We start from the raw sequence: 16,738 nt of genomic DNA, 5'->3' as shown, positions 1-16,738 counted from the left end.
AAAGAATTCTGGCTTGAAAACCAGCCCGTTATTGAAGTATCTCCAAGCGAGTCCAGCTCCATCGGATCCAAACGAGTTAACTCGGCCCATTTCGCGCGCTTGGAGCCCAACACCATGCTCTCCTCTCGCGCGCGATTGTGTTCGGTTCAGTTTCCTCCCCAAACTAGGCGCGAAAAGTTCTTCGCAGCGGTCAAATTAGGGTTTGGCACTGCTCCAACGGGATTTCTCTCTCTTCGGAATCTACGAGTTTCTGACTCAATAATCATGGCCACTTCTTCTTCTCCATCACGTCCTTCGAAGCGCAGACGCGAGAACCAGGACGAAATCGAACTCGAAGAACCGAAAGACAGTACGGCAACAGCGACGACGGTTGAAAGCTCACCGAATGGTACGGAAACGGAGGAGAAGAAGATGTCGCCGGTGGTGGTGTTCGCTCATGGCGCTGGCGCCCCTTCCTCTTCTGATTGGATGATTAGGTCGTCCTCTCTTTTCTCTTAACATACAAGTGTTTGCGTGCAAATGCGTATAGATTGTGTATCTATGGAATTTTGTATACAGATAGATAGATAAAATCTGCTTGGAAATGCGTGAAAATCTGCGGTTTTAGACTCAAGAGTGGGCGATTAGACAGCTATTATGCGATTGGACTAGTTCTTCAGTTTCAACATGTCGTTAAACAGAGGGATTATTTTTGGTTCTTTCTTCTCTGCAACTGGACTCGAGAGAAGCCTCTGCAGTCTCATCTTGTCCGTTTATCTTATCAATCAAAATGGTTCAGATTTTAAAATGAGAGTTTTTCAACATCTAACCATGAAAAACACTTTTGGACGACTAATATTACACCGACTGCTCTCTGCAGTCCAAACACGTATACTGCAGAGAAGCCATTTTTATAAAGTTGTGATTTTTATTTATTCTCCAAGAAAAATAAGTTGAAGTTGTGTGTAGGGCTTTTTGGTTGGTTCCTTTTCCTTTTATTTTCATTTTCCCCCAATGTAGTAAAAGAAAGAGGGAAGATATTTTGTTTTTAAAGTTTTGATTTTTATCCATATTCTCCCGTAAAAATAAGTAGAAATCATCTCTATCTGAGTTGTGATTAGGACTTTTTGGATGTTTCCTTTTGCTTTTATTTGTATTTACCCCCCAACGTAGTAAAAGTTGTAAACTTCGTATTTCTGTATGTATTTATAAGCTGTAAAAGAACAAAATGTAGCCTCAATCAGTAAGCATGTATGGCTCGCATCAGAAAGGATTTTTTGCATTCCCAAAAGTGTCAAGTTACCAATTGTCCCAAAAGCTTAAGCTATTAGAGAATGGGCCCAACATTGTATATAAAGCTATATAACTGAAACGAATCGTCAAACTAGATAAATTGATCATTCCACTAGATGCATTTACGTATGTACCCTGTACCTCTTTGTAATGTGAATGTGGATATTAGTTGTCCTCAATTCTTGAAATGCTTTGGTTATGAAATTGATGACTTCTGGAATAGTTAATCATGTCTATTGATATGTTCTTTATGTTAGATTTAAGTGTCATTGATTTCAAACATGCGGAAAGGAAGAAGAGAAGGAAATAACTAGTGCTTTCCTTTGGAGTCATCTATGTAAAATGATAGCAGCATAAAGAGCATGCTTCAAGATTGACTGTGGCCTATTGTTGATAGTTAACTCTCCTATGTGTGCAGGTGGAAGGAACTGTTGGCCAAAGCATTGCAGGCAGTTGAAGTCGTCACATTTGACTACCCATGTAAGATTTTTAACCAGTCAATCATAGTTTGCTAATCTGTAAGACCCACATGTAATTGTTACATCAGTGATACCTCAAAAGAAAGGGATTTCTATTAGCAGTTGACTCATTTGTGGAATCATCTCTATGACAAGTTTAAATGGTTGTCACGAGGGGCTCTTGAAATGTGACTATGTGTATTAACTCTCGACAGATATATCTGGAGGAAAACGAGGTGCTCCTCCTAAGGCAGAAAAGTTGGTTGACTTTCATGCGGAGGTTGCCAAAAAGACTCTGGCGAAGTACCCGGGACATCCACTTATTTTGGTTGGAAAGTCCATGGGTTCAAGGTAAATGGTTACCGTACACTGTCTGTCTCAATTATACATGTGTTGAGGTGCTTGTACGTTGCTTGAGAGTCTTTATGGTAATGTCATTTCTTGAGACTGCAAGTAATTGGATTTAAGCTAAAGTAGTGTTAGCGGTATCTTGAAAAGTCAATGGTGGTAAACTTGATTCAGAACAAGTTGAGATTTGTAACCTTAGTCTTCTTTTTCTCTAAGCAACCTTTTTTTGGACTGATTTCTTCGGTGAACATTGTGTTGCACGTTGTGGTTATGAAGGAATAAATAAGAAGTGATGCTTATATGTGACGCAATATTGATAATGATTGATAATGTGCATTGACAGATTAACTATAGGAAAGATTTACTCATGAAATGTGGTAGGGGACATACCTTGCTTGATCATCAATGCAAGGTGTACCTGAATCTTTTTTTCTTTTTTGGGTTCTGTTCTGAATATGTAGGGTCAGCTGCATGGTGGTTGGTGAGGAAGGGGTTGATGTTTCAGCTGTAGTTTGCCTGGGGTACCCACTGAAGGTATGCTTCCCTGATTTTGCTGTAATTTTGCCTTGTCTTAGCCTTTGGTAGTTATAAAAGGTGGAAAGTGTTGGGTGCCACATGCAACAAAACCCGAATACGCATGTATCTTTAAGAACACCCTAATCAGCATTTTGTCTCCATATCTGCACATGCTGGTTCAATTGGGTTCTTTGCCTTTTGCCTAGATTTGAGATTTCATGGTTGAACATTGGCTTGTCCAGATGGAAGTGTCTACTTATAACTAAGAGTAGTGCAGCTTTTAATGGGCTCAGGTTGATTACTTTGGAATGACAATTGTCCTATTGTTTTGTAATGCAAGTTTCGGAAAGGAAAGCTGATCCAGAACTAGAGGGATTAGGGAAACCAAGCAAAGCTTCAGACGGTGGTATGAGAAAAGATTTAAGGTTAGAGGTTAATTCTGTATCCACGAACGGTAAAACAAGGTCTGATTGAGTTTCATTTTAAGGCTACGGTAGGTTTGGCGGAAGATGTAATAAGCTTGATCTTTTAGGATCTCAACTCAAGTGTGGAAAGGAAGAATTGAATCTGGCGTTGATGATGAAAAAGGTTGGGATTGAAAAGTAGATGAAGATTTGAAAACGTAAATCTTTCAATCACTGATCCTAGAACCTCTTAGGCATCATGGAGTAGCAATTGGACCCAACATCCTTGAACGAATATAGCATGTAATTGTTGTAGATCCCATATAGGTTTTGCATCATCTAAAACATACTGTATCCCAGTTAAGCATCTTTAGAATGCCTTTGTGCGTAAAACTTCAAGGGCTGCTGCCATGCTCCATCAAATGCCCTCTTGATTTGATTGGCTTTTTAGTTGTTTGCTTTACATTAATACTTAGGTTGTTCAAAAATAGTCTGTTGCGCTTGCAATATTTGGATCCATGTTGCATCGTGATATTGGTAAACTAATTCTTACTACTTGCTGATGAGCTTTTTGGGTAGGCTCGAGTCAGGAGAGGGTGTCCTTGGTAATTCTTCCCTATTGCTAAGTTAGCTATTTTACTCACTGCAAATGCACAATATTTCAGGGCATGAATGGAGCAGTGCGTGATGAGACACTGCTACAGCTTACTGTCCCTACTATGTTTGTACAGGTAACACCATGTGCCTTCAGTGTCTGATGTTATTACCTACAGACCGTAGTTATCCAAATCTATTGGATATTATCAATTTTCACCCTAACCCAAGCAGTTTTGAGTTTGAATATGCAGATTGTAATCTTGTAGTTCTAGGTGCTACTTATGTTTGATTAATCTTACTTTTCTTGATATTTGGAGTGCTTTTTTGTAATTTCTAATTTTGTACTTTGCTTTATACGGTACCCATATCATATACTCATCATTGTTCAAGTTATAATTTCTCGTGATTTTGTTGCTAATTGTCTTGTGATTATGTTCCAATGAAGGGTAGCAAGGATGGGTTTTGCCCGTTGGAAAAGCTGGAACCTGTTAGGAAAAAGATGAAATTTGTTAACGAGTTGCATGTGATTGAAGGCGGCGACCACTCTTTCAAGATTGCAAAGAAGCATCTACTATCAAAGGGGTCCACCCAAGAAGAAGCTGAAGATCAAGCTGTTCGTGCCATAGCAAAGTTTGTTTCCAAGTGTGTATGAGGAAGGTGACACCTCTTTTATTTTGTCTTACCTAGGAGCTTTTGGGTCAGTGCCATGCCGCCTTTTGTCACATCTGTAGATCAAGCTGTTCGTGCCATGCCACCTTTTGTCACATCTGTAGTCTGTAGACTTAACCCGATAACTCTTTTCTATGGCTGTCTTTTATGTTCATAATCCTTGGGATTTTATGAACAAGCTAATTCGAGTAATGTAAACGAAAACCATTGGAAGTGCTGTTGTAAAGTATTAGGTAAGATCACGGTGTTTGTGCCTCCAATTGTAGTTTGGGTACAGCGTTTGTTCTTACTGTCGCTCAATCTATTGAATAGCAGAACCTATATTATCTTTTGGCAAAAACTGTTGTCCGGGTTTTTTGGGGAGGCTTCATCCGTGTATTTCTGAGGATTCTTGGGATTTCTCAATATCACAGGCGAGGGCGATGAATCTTGTTTATCGTTTCAGGCAAGTATAGGGATTTCTCGATATCACAGGCGAGGGCAATGAATCTTGTTTATCGTTTCAGGCAAGTATAGGAACCTCATTGATGAAAAGGAAATAATTCAAAGACTTTCTGATTACAACTCGGAGAAATAACGAAGAGAGAAGCCACGGAATCATGGAATTATGGGGGATAGTGAGATTCCTTTTGTTAAATCATCCTTTTAACCTACCTTCTTTTCGTCTTTTCTTTTGACATTGTGCCGAAATATACTGTAGTACTTATTCTGTTCTTTGTAAAGGGAATATTGTTTCTCCTTTTGACAAACCCGAAAGGCAAACTTATTCCCTATCCTGTATTCAGTTCATTGCCGACTCCTCGAGAAAAAGGTAAAAACAACGATACTGCACGACACGGAGTATTACAACCGGATAATCAGATGCCCACAATTTGAATTCAAATACGAAAATGCTACTTACTAGATTGTAGCGGCTAATGGATGGTGATACCGTTTGCCAATTATGGCTTATAGTACCACATGACAGTGAACAAGAGTTTGGCTCCTCTCCAATCCATGAGGGATTGGAGGATCCTCCAATTTTAATCTAACGGCTAAGAATATAACATTGAACACAACTTATCTAAAGGATATGAGGATGAGCACACATAATTATTTACCCCCCACCCACACACACACTTTCTCTCTCCCCCCTCCGTCCCTCCCCCATTCACCGCCATCGACAATTTTGTTTTATGCATCAGCTATTTCAACTATTGCTTCATCACTACTCCATCCGTTCTAAAATGTTTGTCCGGTCCGCAAAATTACAACTTAAAAATTATACATTTTTTTTCAAAAAAAATTTCTAACTTTTTAAACCAATCAAAAGATTTCATTGTACATAGTAAATTGTTTAAAAAAACTGAAATTTTTCATGAAAAAAGTATATTATTTTTAAGATCTCCTTTTACGGATCAGAAAAACATTTTGGAACGAGAGGAGTAGTTCACAATTTTGCCTCAGGAAAACATGGCCGCTAACTGGTTTTTGTTGATCGGCCGTGATGATTAAAGATTTGAGAGTTAGGGCTGGGGTACCGCGGGGAAGGGGTAGTGGGCATTAGCGATGGATTCGTCGGAGAAGAGAAAAGGGGACGGAAGAGGCAAAAAACAGTGGTTATGGCTAGTGGAGGGTTGGAAGGAAATGGAGGAAAGGGGCGGTGATGGTGTCTGGAATAATGAAGGGGAAGTGATGAAATTATTCGGTGTTTCGCTAGATGACAAGGATTATATATAAGACCATTAATAATCTTGGCCGTTAGATTTTATAATTGCCATGTGTCGCCTTATTAATAGGACTTGAGGATCTTCCAATTTCCCTACAATTGGAGAGGAGCTAGCCAAACTCGAATTCATCAAATAAGCAAGTCAAAGGAGAATTATCATTTACTATTTCCCAGTGTACAACGCATCGTAGCACACTTATACGCAGGAGATATAACACGTCAACACGTTCGCCATAGGCTTTTTATTCAACACGAATAGCACAAAAACAAGTTTAAATACGCGCAGACATACACAAGTGCATACACAACTTTGAATAGATATCTAGCTTTTCTTATTATTTAGTGTAATCCTATGATATTTGGCGACGGTCGACTTTTCCTCTTCTCACACACTTAGTCGTCGCTATCGCTGCTGCTATGGCCCCTTCTGCCATCCTTGTTATTTTTCTTAGTCTTCATGCCATGCTTCTCTTTCTTCTTCTTGTTGTTATGATCACCGCCTGCACCCATCCTAGGGAAGCAGTTCCCGTCCTTTTTCTCGCCGTTGTTTCCCTGGTTTTTGTGTTCTGTGAACACCTTCGTCACAGAACTGGCCATTTCCTTCACTTTGGTGCTGAATCTGTTTTCGCCGGTATTATTTCCGCTGTGGCAGGTTCCACTGTGGCAGGTTCCGGTGTTTGGTTTGTTATGATGGGCCGGGGCTGTGTGCTGAGGATTAGCTGGTTTGTGGCTCTGCATTGAAGCCATTGCACTTAGGAAATGGTTTGAGTTGAGACTATAAGGTAATGCTTCTTATGCTATTGGAGTTTGCTTGAGACTATAAGTAACTTAATGAGCACTTATATACTATATATAGAGCAAAATGAGTTAATGGGTTTCCTTCAATTTCCATTATCTCATATGCTTGGAATCTACTTTTTTAAATGGGCCATGCGGAACTTATTCTTTGTGATTATGGAAATCCTCATCACAATTTTAACCAGCCATGGGAGAATTAAATATCTACTTTCAGAACACAAGTTTTTCCAAGGTTACGACATCTCCACGTGGCGGCGGCATCTTTATTTTCGTCCCGGTAAACGACACACGACACATGGCAGCATCTTTATTTCCATTTAAAGAAACTTATAGTACATCCACAAGGAGAAACAAGATACGTACGTAGGTGCTCTCCCTATAGCAGGAAATACATTGCTAGTTTGCAAAAAAATGTTTTTTTTTTCCATAAGATGATCATTTGCACCTCTAGTATCAAGCGAGACGACAATCACGCGGTAGGCTGAACTACAATCACGCGGTAGGCTGAACTTAGCAGATAACTTATCGCCGTAAGTGTAAATTCATTCATTGGTGTCAAAATGACATTGTCGTGGCAGGGTTGTTCCACTAGTGTAATGACATTCTAGCATAACCACCTTTCTTGTACCCTTGCAATCACATTTTCCGCTCTCCACAAGTGATGTGGCAAGTTTGACAAGTACTGTCAAATTTGATTCTAAATTGGGCGCCGAGAATGGCATTGCCACAATTTAACACTGAATTTGGCACAAGGGTGGAGAAGGATTTTTCGTTATTGATATCGAATTTCCACTTTGGCGTAATATTTGACACAGGTATGGACTTGCTCTACTTACAAACTAAAATAGCTGTGCTTGGGTGTAGTTATAAGAACCCTTGCCTAAATCCCTTGCTCTTTAGTTGGGAGAGAGCTTTTAGTCTGCTTTGACAAGCCACACAGTCATCCAATATCTTCTTCATATCATATTTATACTCAAATCCCATTTCCACCAGCTTTGTACTTTCACATTTGCTTCCTCTGTCCAGACCTCCCATGAGCCTGAAAACGAATTCAAATTGTTAGTTTCCCAATACTAAGAACTGTGATTTGAAGCCATGTCCACTTATGAGAGAGAGAGAGAGAGAGAGAGAGAGAGAGAGAGAGAGAGAGAGAGAGAGAGCCTTACTCTTCTGATATCTCGAGTCGGGGATAATTTTCTTGGTAGTAATTTGCTATCTCTTTTACAGTAGGATCGGCTGTGCACAAGAATCTGCCTCGCAGCGACTCTTTCTCTATGCAAAAAATGTGGGCTTCGCGGACATCATCAATGTGGGCCATGGGAAAGGAACCCAAGAGCTCCTGGAGACATCTTAAGCTGTTGTAGGCAGAAACATCTCCAGTAATCTGCGATACCATAACAACTACAGAAGCAGTCAAGTAGGGAAGAAGGGTATTGTCTCCTCCCACTAGGCCACAAGCCAGGCTCACCACTTCTAAGTTGCTCACCACTTCTAAGTTTCCATTCCCATTTTCATTGTAGCTCAACACCTCCATCTCTGCTAATGTCTTCGACTTCGTAAGTGCCTGTAAAGAAAAAATCTTGAATTAAAATGAAACAAAATTCACCCAGAAGGCAATGCATGTAGATATGCTGATTGTATTTCACTTTGTTTGCATAGAGTGGTTGTCTCGGGTTACGAATCCACGCCACATGGGTTAGAAAGTAAACTCAACAAGATTTTCAATGGTTCAAACCACGTGCGAATTAGAATTCTGGAGTATTCGTGCCCACAGAGTTTGGCTTCTTAAGCCAAGTTGCATTATAGAGCACTTGGATATGCCCGGGGCGCATTTCTAGGCGCCTAAGGCGCAAGGAGGTGCGCCTGAGTCGCATTACAGAGCATTTGGACGCGCCTGGGCGCAAGGAGATGCGCCTGAGTCACATTACACAGCACTATGATGCGCCCGGGGCGCATTTCTTGGCGCCTGAGGCGCATTACAAAGCATTTGCATGTGCTTGGGTGCAAGGAGATGCGCCTGAGTCACATAACAGAGCACTTGGATGCGCCCGGAGCGCGTTTCTAGGCGCCTTAGGCGCAAGTAGGTGCGCCCGAGTCTCATTACAGAGCATTTGGATGCGCTTGGGCGCAAGGAGATGTGCCTGAGTCGCAAGGAGGTGCGCCTGAATAGCATTACAGAGCATTTGTATGCGCCTGGGTGCAAGGTGTTGCGTCTGAATCGCATTACAGAGCACTTGAATGCGCCCGGGGGCATTTCTAGGCGTCTGAGGGACATAACACAACACTTTGATGCGCTATTTCATCTTTCCTCCATCGCAACCATGCCTCGTTTCCTTTTCCTGCCTCCTCGTCTTTTAGCACCACCACCACCGAGCTTCACAACCCAGACCAAGGTAAAATCCCGCAATTGTACTTTTCTTTTTTAGTTGTTTCACTGCCACTACCAATACATAACTACCCCATCTTTTCAACACCACCTTTCTGCCACAATTCACCACCACCACCACCACTTTACCAACCCTTTGCGATCACCAATTCTGCAACCAAACCATATCTGCCTCACAACCAGCATCCAACAATCGCTACTATCGGAGAACCAAGTCAACCAACTATTCTTCGTTGCCACTATCGCCACCACAACCATCTACACACATTGTCACCATTTCACCACCACCTCTGTTATTTCACCGTTGCTACCACCACTTACACACCATCACTTAACCACGACAACTCCACCTTATCATTATGTTAAAGCATCCAACTCCAAACCAATTGGCAAGGAGTGGAGAGACTGCCCATGCTCATATACTAATTTTGGAGGAGATAATTAACTAATGTGGAACAAACTCCAACACATTATGCATGCTTTATTTCGCAATAGATTTCATCCGTACACACCTCTACCTCCACTATCCCTCCACCACTGCCACTTCACAACCACTCTCTTACTTTCGCTACCACCATCACACAACCTTCTCCGCCACACAGCCTCCATCCCCTCACCAACACAACAACCGTAACTTCACCCCTCCACCACCCTCACTTCACCACTTACACGACCACCTCACACATTCACCACCATCACTTCACCACAACTACCACCACCACCACCACCACCGTCATTTAACCACAACCGGCACTTTAACCACCACAACTACTACTACAACTATTACACCTTCACAACACCCCCATCATTTTACGACAATATAATCCCCACCCCACCACCAGTGTCACTATATACCACCATAGCTACTATTACGTTACCACACTACCCATATTATTTCACCATCACCACCAACACAACAAAACTTTGAGAATATTATGATGTTTCAATCTACGCCCCCCATCACAACTACGACTTCTAGCTATTTTCGTTTGACAAAAAAAAAAAAAAACACTATGACATCTAGTGCCACTACAACGCATCGAGAACATTAATAACTTTAAAAGATAACAGTGAAGCATGTGATTAATTTGTTTCCACAGTTCTCCCAGCACCATATGTTTTTATGAGAAAAGAAGTAACTTTGTAATATTGTTATATAACCTTAACAGAAAACAGTGAGGCAGTTAAACTCATACCAGGCTTATCAAAAAAAAAAAAAAACACTCATACCAGAAGAGAATCATTGCTGAAAGTGAAGGAGAGATTGAGAGCAGTCCAATAGGATTCGTCAAGGGATGATTTATAGCCAGTTCCGTCTTCTTTCAGCGGCGACGCTGCCATAACACTAGCCGTGTTGGACCTTCATGGTTCTACTTTGTCAATCAGTGACAGTTTTCTTCTCCAACGAGCGGCTTTAGATTTTGAGGGCGACCAGAGCTGGGATAGCGTTTAACTACAACTAACAATACTAGACTTTCGTCAAGCCAAAAAGAAGAAGCGAGAACTGCATGAAGGTATTTAAGCAGTTTCGTAGATGTGCCTAGGCGCAACGAGATGTGCCTGAGTCGCATTACAAGGCACTTGGATGCACCCGGGGCGCATTTATAGGCGCCTGAGGCGCAATGAGATGTGCCTGAGTTGCATTAAAGAGAACTTGGATGCGCCTAGGCGCCTGAGGCACATAACACAAAACTTTGATACGCTATTTCATCTTTCCTCCATCGCAACCACGCCTTGTTTTCCTTTCCTGCCGTCTCCTCTTTTAGCACCACTACTTCACGACCTAGACCAAGCTAAGACATAGTTCTTATTTTTCCAAGAAAAAGTTGATAAAAAATAGACAGAAAGTAAGAACTATGTCTTCAACCACGACTAATACCCGAAAGATTAATCCCTTCTCCAATAGAAGGGGAAGTTTCGAACTTGAGACGTAGGAGGGAGCAAACTCCTAAATCAAGCGCATGGATCGTCTGGCCAACCTTTGGGATTTCAATATTTACCATTTCTTATCGAAGAAAAACAACGAGAAACTAGACTGAATAGGTCGATTTCTGTCGTTAATTAAATTGATATGCAGCCACACCAGCCAAAGAATATTTTGCAATAAACAGTACCCATTGCCATACACATGCATATGAGTATAATACCACAAATACATAGTTCGAATGGATATATTAATACCCATTTATTTCTCTCATAAACCTTCAAACTCACAGCAAACTATGAATCGCTATCGATGATGAGGCTATTATGCAGCAATTCAAGAAGCTCATGTAGTTTAAATTATTTTGAAAACTGAAAAGAAGAATTTATTAAAAAATTTCCTTTTGTAGTTATTAGTAAAAAATTTTAGTTCAGTTTTTTTCGTATGTGGTTTGTTGTAAACAGATTATTAATTCTTCATCAAAATAAATGTTATCGAGCAAACCCATGCTCACATGTTTCTGGAGTCGAATGTTTTTACTTGGGCATTAAGGCCTTTCAGGTGCTGTGTTTTGTCCCTTGAGATGTCTTCTTGATTGGCATCTTGTCAATCAAGAATTTGGGTCTTAAATGGACAATTGTTGCCTTTTTCCTTACTCCTGTCAGTCTTTGTAATCACTCTCAAAGATTTAACAAAAAAAAAAAAAAATTCTGGATTTGAAACCACCGGCAACCCAATACTCAAAACCCACAATCAAAATAGACCAAGGCTGCACAGCACAACAGCTAAAACCAGCACCCCCTACTCAAACAGCAGACCCAGACATCAAAGCCTGACACACCAGAAAGAACCCAAACCAGTACGAAGCCCAACCCAAAAAAAGTGAAAAGATCCCACAGGCCACAGCCCAAACCCACACCCCAACTCAAACCAGACTCCACCCCATGCATCCATGCTTGCAAAGACTCCAAAATACTCGACCAAGACTAAAAATGAAATCATTCAATGAGTAATAGCTACAATTGATTGAAATATGCTGCTGTAAAGATAGCGGGGTTGATCGATTGGTAACCAGTTTTGAATCTTTTGTTCAGTTGGATGAGAAAGCCTGCAGTCTTCTTCCAAAATCCACACAACCATTCAATATATCCTTCACACCATATTTATAGTCGAAACCCATGTCCATCAGCTTTGTATTATCACAGCTGCTTCTCTTTTCTGGCCCTTCCTTAAACCTAAAGCAAATTCATGTTGTTGTAATCAGCTTTCTAAAAAACCACCAAGACGAAGGGTGCCAAATTGGGAAAACGTTTAGGTAATTGATTTTTATAAGCGGGGGGGGGGGGGGGGGGGGTGGTTGTGTGGTGCTGCTGTCCCCAGCATGCTGCTGCGTCCCATTTCTGGGCCCACTCCGGTCTCGCTCTGATAATCGAAATTGTTCACTTTGTAGAGCCCGTCGAGTAGAACATCTATGCAAAAAATCAGCTTAATTGGATATCATTAAGTGCATGATTGGAGCCCATATAACTCTCGATCCATGGGTTACAGTGGATTTGATCCAGTGTTTCGGTTCCATTCTTTTCAAGATAAAAAGGTTCTGATCAGGCACTTAATGATATCCAATTAAGCTGATTTTTTGCATAATGGTTTTACTCGACGAGCTATACAAAGTGAACGATTCCAATCATCGGAGCGAGACCGGAATGAGCCCAGAAATCGGGCGCAGCAACACGCTACTGTCCCAAGGGGACAACAGCCCTCGCTTCCTTGATTTTTACACTCCATTTCTATCTAAATGCGGTTATTTTTTTTATTGACATAAAAGAATGTATGAACTATGAAGTATGCTTTGGTAATTTGTATGAATAAGGACAAAAAATGCAATTGGATAAAATTTTGACATCCCAAAAAGGGTTTTGCTGCCTGTGAGGCGTTTTTGGCAATAAAAAGGAAAAGAACAGGTGTTGCTAATGCCAAAACTATTTTGTTTATGCCAAAATTGTAGTGAATTAAAAGCCTTGTGCCATGTGCAATGTATCAGACTTTTATGCACTACAGTTATGTCATTATCCCTTAAAATGCCTAAGTCTTTACATTATTTTCAAAAAAAAAAATTAATGTAAGTTGGGCTGGCTCCCACATCGGGAGTTTGGTTTGTGTGTGTGTATTTATAAGGTTCACTCTATCTCTTCCTAATCAGCAATTGCCTAGGTGAGTTGATAGGTAAAGTTACTTTCTGGACCTCCATCAAAAAAAAAATTTCAAGTACAATATTGAGAGAGAGAGAGAGAGAGAGAGAGAGAGAGAGAGAGAGAGAGAGTTACTCTTGTGATATTTCGAATTGGGGATAATTTTCTTGGTAGTAGCTTGCAATCTCTTGTACCGTAGCTTCAGCGGCAGCACACATGAATCTACCTCCAAGTGACTCTTTCTCTAAGCAAAAAATATGGGCTTCACAAACATCATCAATGTGGACCAGGGGAATTGAACCCAACAGTTCCTGAAGGAATCTCAAGGTGTTGAAGAAAGGGAGATTTCCAGTAATCTGAGACAAGAATACGGCTACACTACCAGGCAACTGAGAATTAAGATGAGTATTGTCTCCTCCCACTAGGCCACAAGCCAGGCTCACCACTTCCAATTTCCCATCCTCAATCTCATTGTAGCTCAACACTTCTTTCTCTGCTAATGTCTTGGAATTGGTATATGCCTATTCAGTAAAATAAAATTGGAGAATCGTACTCAGAATCAAAACAAAAGGCAGCCCAATGTAATGAGACACCGTTTTTGGGCTACATTAAGAGCTCTGTCTGAACGTTTGATAATTTTACGTCAAACTGTTCTAGATTATGTATGCATGCATCTTCCCTAATAAGTTCCCTCAACTTGCCCAGCGGAGTAAACGGGTGCAGTCCGGCAATTTTCTGGTCCACTTTGATGAACCGACTCGTTTCTACCTTATTTTGTAAAAATCACTAATTCAAACAACGCCATAAAAAGTTAAGTTTATCACATACCCACTTTCTTCTGGTCCTGGTGATTCTGGAATTGAAAAAAAACAAAAAACCTTGGGATGTATGGTGTACCATCATTTGTCCGGTCCTAGATGTAGCCTGCTGGGCAAGATGCCAAAGCCTTATATTCAGATGGTCAGAGCACATTTGTCTTTAACATAATAAGTTCTTCAAGCTAAGACCCAGTTCGTCCAATTCAAAATTTTCAAAATAAATATGGTCCGATGACATGCTAATTGGTATTTGGTGAACATAAATTTCTATATTGTTCTGCTCGACGAGTTCTCTACAACACAAACAAGTCCTATCATCAAAGTTGACCCGAAAATGGTTGGACTACATCAATCCGTGCAGTCAACTGGGCAACTTGAAATTTGTATTATTCACCAAAGAAAAAAGAGAGACAGAGAGAGAGTCAACAATTTTTACCAGGGTAAAATCGTCGCCGAAAGTAAAAGAGAAGTTGAGAGGAGTCCAACAAGATTCATCGAAAGAGGGCTTATAGCCATTTCCATCTTCTCTCAACGGTGACGATGACATCACACTGGCCGTGTAGATGAGCCGTTTAACGGTCTGTGATCTAACGCAACAATCAGCTATGCTCTTCACTCCGGCAATCGCAGCTTCGGCGGTATCCTTGTACTATTCAATTTTAGGTATCTCCATTAAGACTATAACTAGTTTGTCAAAAAAAATTAAAAAATGAAGTTCAGAAAGAATTGAACCGTCCAGTTAAAGCTTTTACAATTCCCCTCCCCCTCCCCCCCCCCCTTTTCCGGACTCATTAATTCCAATAATAGGAAAAGTTCATTTTTAAAGCTCGCTGAGAATATTAATCACAGGGTTTGCCCCCGTGCCCTTCAACATGAAATTTAATTAGTGGCAATTGTGCAATTAATTATATTGTTTGAGAGAGAGAGAGAGAGAGAGGAAGTGCCGTAGGATTTATGAAGCAAATTAATGATTATGATTTATAGAGAGATAAGATTGAAAAACTGTTCACCCTTAATACGTAGATGTCAAAAAAAAAATTGCTGATTACATATCAATATGCACAATTATGACTCACATTTATCTTGCAACAGTCTGCATACTGGCATAGAATTCCATTAATTAATTATCTCAAAGATATATAACTGTACGATCATGTGTAGAGTTTACTATCAGATAGATGTAAATTGTTGACATGATGTAAAAATGAACAGTTGTAATCCTCAAAGTTCCCAAAAAGGCGTAGAAACGCCTTTAATTGGATGGTCCAATTCTTAAAGTGACAGGAGATAATCTTCTTTAAAAAAAGAAAAGAAAAAGATAGAGGAGTTTATGAATTAAAAGTAGTACTTATTTGCAATTTCAAGCATAAAATAATAGGTTTATTAAAATCAAAATAATATGCAATATGAATTTTATTTGATAGATTTTGATGAGGTTTATCAAACCCTGCAAAAAAAATTAAAAAATATATTTTTGTAAGTCCATTATTTTTAAATTTAAAAATAAGTCTTTATTTTTAAATATTTATTTGAGAAAACGGAACGGGGCATTATGATTCACATATATATTGCAAAAAAAAGATAATATTGGCATACCGGCTCCAAACTCATTTATCGCAAGATAACTGTGCTAAGATTTTAGCTTTTAATATCTGATGGATGTGATTGTTGACATGGTTGAGGCTCCTAAAGAGTGTTAAAAAATGAACCATTACGATCATCAAAGTTCACAAAAAAGCTTAGGAACACCTTTAATTGGATGGTGCGATTCTTAAAGAAATCCGAGATGACCTGCTCCCAAAAAAAAAAAGAAAAAAAAGAAAAAAGAAAGAAAGAAGAAAGGTGGAGGAGTTTGTGCATATATTAAAAAAGTGCTATACCCACCTTGGAACTCTGGGTGTTGTGCTGCAATGGAGTGGCCACATGGAAAACATAGTGGCAACCTTCAATTGCAGGTCCAAATTCAGTGGGATTGTATATATCAGCTTGGAATAACACTAATCTTGTGTCTGCGTAAGGCAGGGACTCAAGAAGGCCTACTTTGATTTTGTCATCTGCGATGTAAAATAAAGACCAAATTGTAAAAGCCCATAACAGAGAGAGAGAGAGAGAGAGAGAGAGAGACCTAAGTTCCTGAGTGTTGCGTGGACGGTGTAGCCTTTCTCCAGTAGCTTCTTGACAAGCCAAGAAGCTATATACCCTGACCCTCCTGTAACACAAACCTTGATGCTATTTGTGGTCTCCTCCATTCGTCAACAACTTCCTTTCTGCTGTTTTTCTTTTGAATTGGAAGTGATAATTCTTCTCTGGGAAAGAGAGGTTAGAGGAATATATATATATATATATATATATATATATATATATATATATATATATATATATATATATATAAAATAAACTACTATGGTGTTTGGGAATATTCTTAAGGAATATTCCATCTCAACGGTTCAGGTTTTTTCCCAACACAAATTTTGTCTACCCATACAAATAAATCCAAGGGTCCATATTTCTTCTCCTTTCACATACAAACCAATGGCAGTTTAGTAAATAAATGGGAGACTTGAGGGCTGGGATTGAAACAAATCCAAGGTCAGCATTGATTTGGGTTCAAAATTTGAAATAGAGAATTAATTTTAAGCTCCCATCCCCAC

General features: G+C 40.0%; 2 protein-coding genes across 2 annotated transcripts; one reads left to right on the top strand and one right to left on the bottom strand.

The window, feature by feature from the left end:
* LOC131316634 (uncharacterized) lies at positions 1-4,604 on the top strand. Its single transcript, XM_058346065.1, has 6 exons — positions 1-476; positions 1,691-1,752; positions 1,946-2,081; positions 2,540-2,612; positions 3,664-3,729; positions 4,041-4,604. The coding sequence occupies exons 1-6, from the start codon at positions 115-117 to the stop codon at positions 4,245-4,247; spliced, it is 906 nt and encodes a 301-aa protein (XP_058202048.1). The 5' UTR covers positions 1-114; the 3' UTR covers positions 4,248-4,604.
* Positions 4,605-7,525: 2,921 nt separating this feature from the next.
* Positions 7,526-16,418, bottom strand: LOC131317601 (uncharacterized). The gene is made up of 12 exons (XM_058347134.1): positions 16,213-16,418; positions 15,972-16,141; positions 14,524-14,736; positions 13,405-13,790; positions 12,174-12,315; positions 12,012-12,066; positions 11,807-11,881; positions 11,036-11,161; positions 10,858-10,939; positions 10,387-10,516; positions 7,937-8,334; positions 7,526-7,809 (listed from the first exon to the last, which is right to left on the bottom strand). The coding sequence occupies exons 1-12, from the start codon at positions 16,334-16,336 to the stop codon at positions 7,635-7,637; spliced, it is 2,076 nt and encodes a 691-aa protein (XP_058203117.1). The 5' UTR covers positions 16,337-16,418; the 3' UTR covers positions 7,526-7,634.
* Between the last annotated feature and the right edge of the window lie 320 nt (positions 16,419-16,738).

This window comes from Rhododendron vialii, chromosome 2a (assembly GCF_030253575.1).
Source record: "Rhododendron vialii isolate Sample 1 chromosome 2a, ASM3025357v1".
NCBI classification, from domain to species: domain Eukaryota; kingdom Viridiplantae; phylum Streptophyta; class Magnoliopsida; order Ericales; family Ericaceae; genus Rhododendron; species Rhododendron vialii.
This window is presented reverse-complemented; position numbering and strand designations above follow the sequence as displayed.

Coding starts and splice junctions, on each gene's coding strand:
- LOC131316634 (XM_058346065.1), top strand. CDS start 115: ATGCTCTCCTCTCGCGCGCGATTGTGTTCGGTTCAGTTTCCTCCCCAA. Junction 1,753..1,945: donor CGTCACATTTGACTACCCAT/GTAAGATTTTTA, acceptor AACTCTCGACAG/ATATATCTGGAGGAAAACGA. Junction 2,613..3,663: donor GCCTGGGGTACCCACTGAAG/GTATGCTTCCCT, acceptor ACAATATTTCAG/GGCATGAATGGAGCAGTGCG.
- LOC131317601 (XM_058347134.1), bottom strand. CDS start 16,336: ATGGAGGAGACCACAAATAGCATCAAGGTTTGTGTTACAGGAGGGTCA. Junction 13,791..14,523: donor TCGGCGACGATTTTACCCTG/GTAAAAATTGTT, acceptor TTTACTGAATAG/GCATATACCAATTCCAAGAC. Junction 11,882..12,011: donor GATGCATGGGGTGGAGTCTG/GTTTGAGTTGGG, acceptor CTGTTTGAGTAG/GGGGTGCTGGTTTTAGCTGT.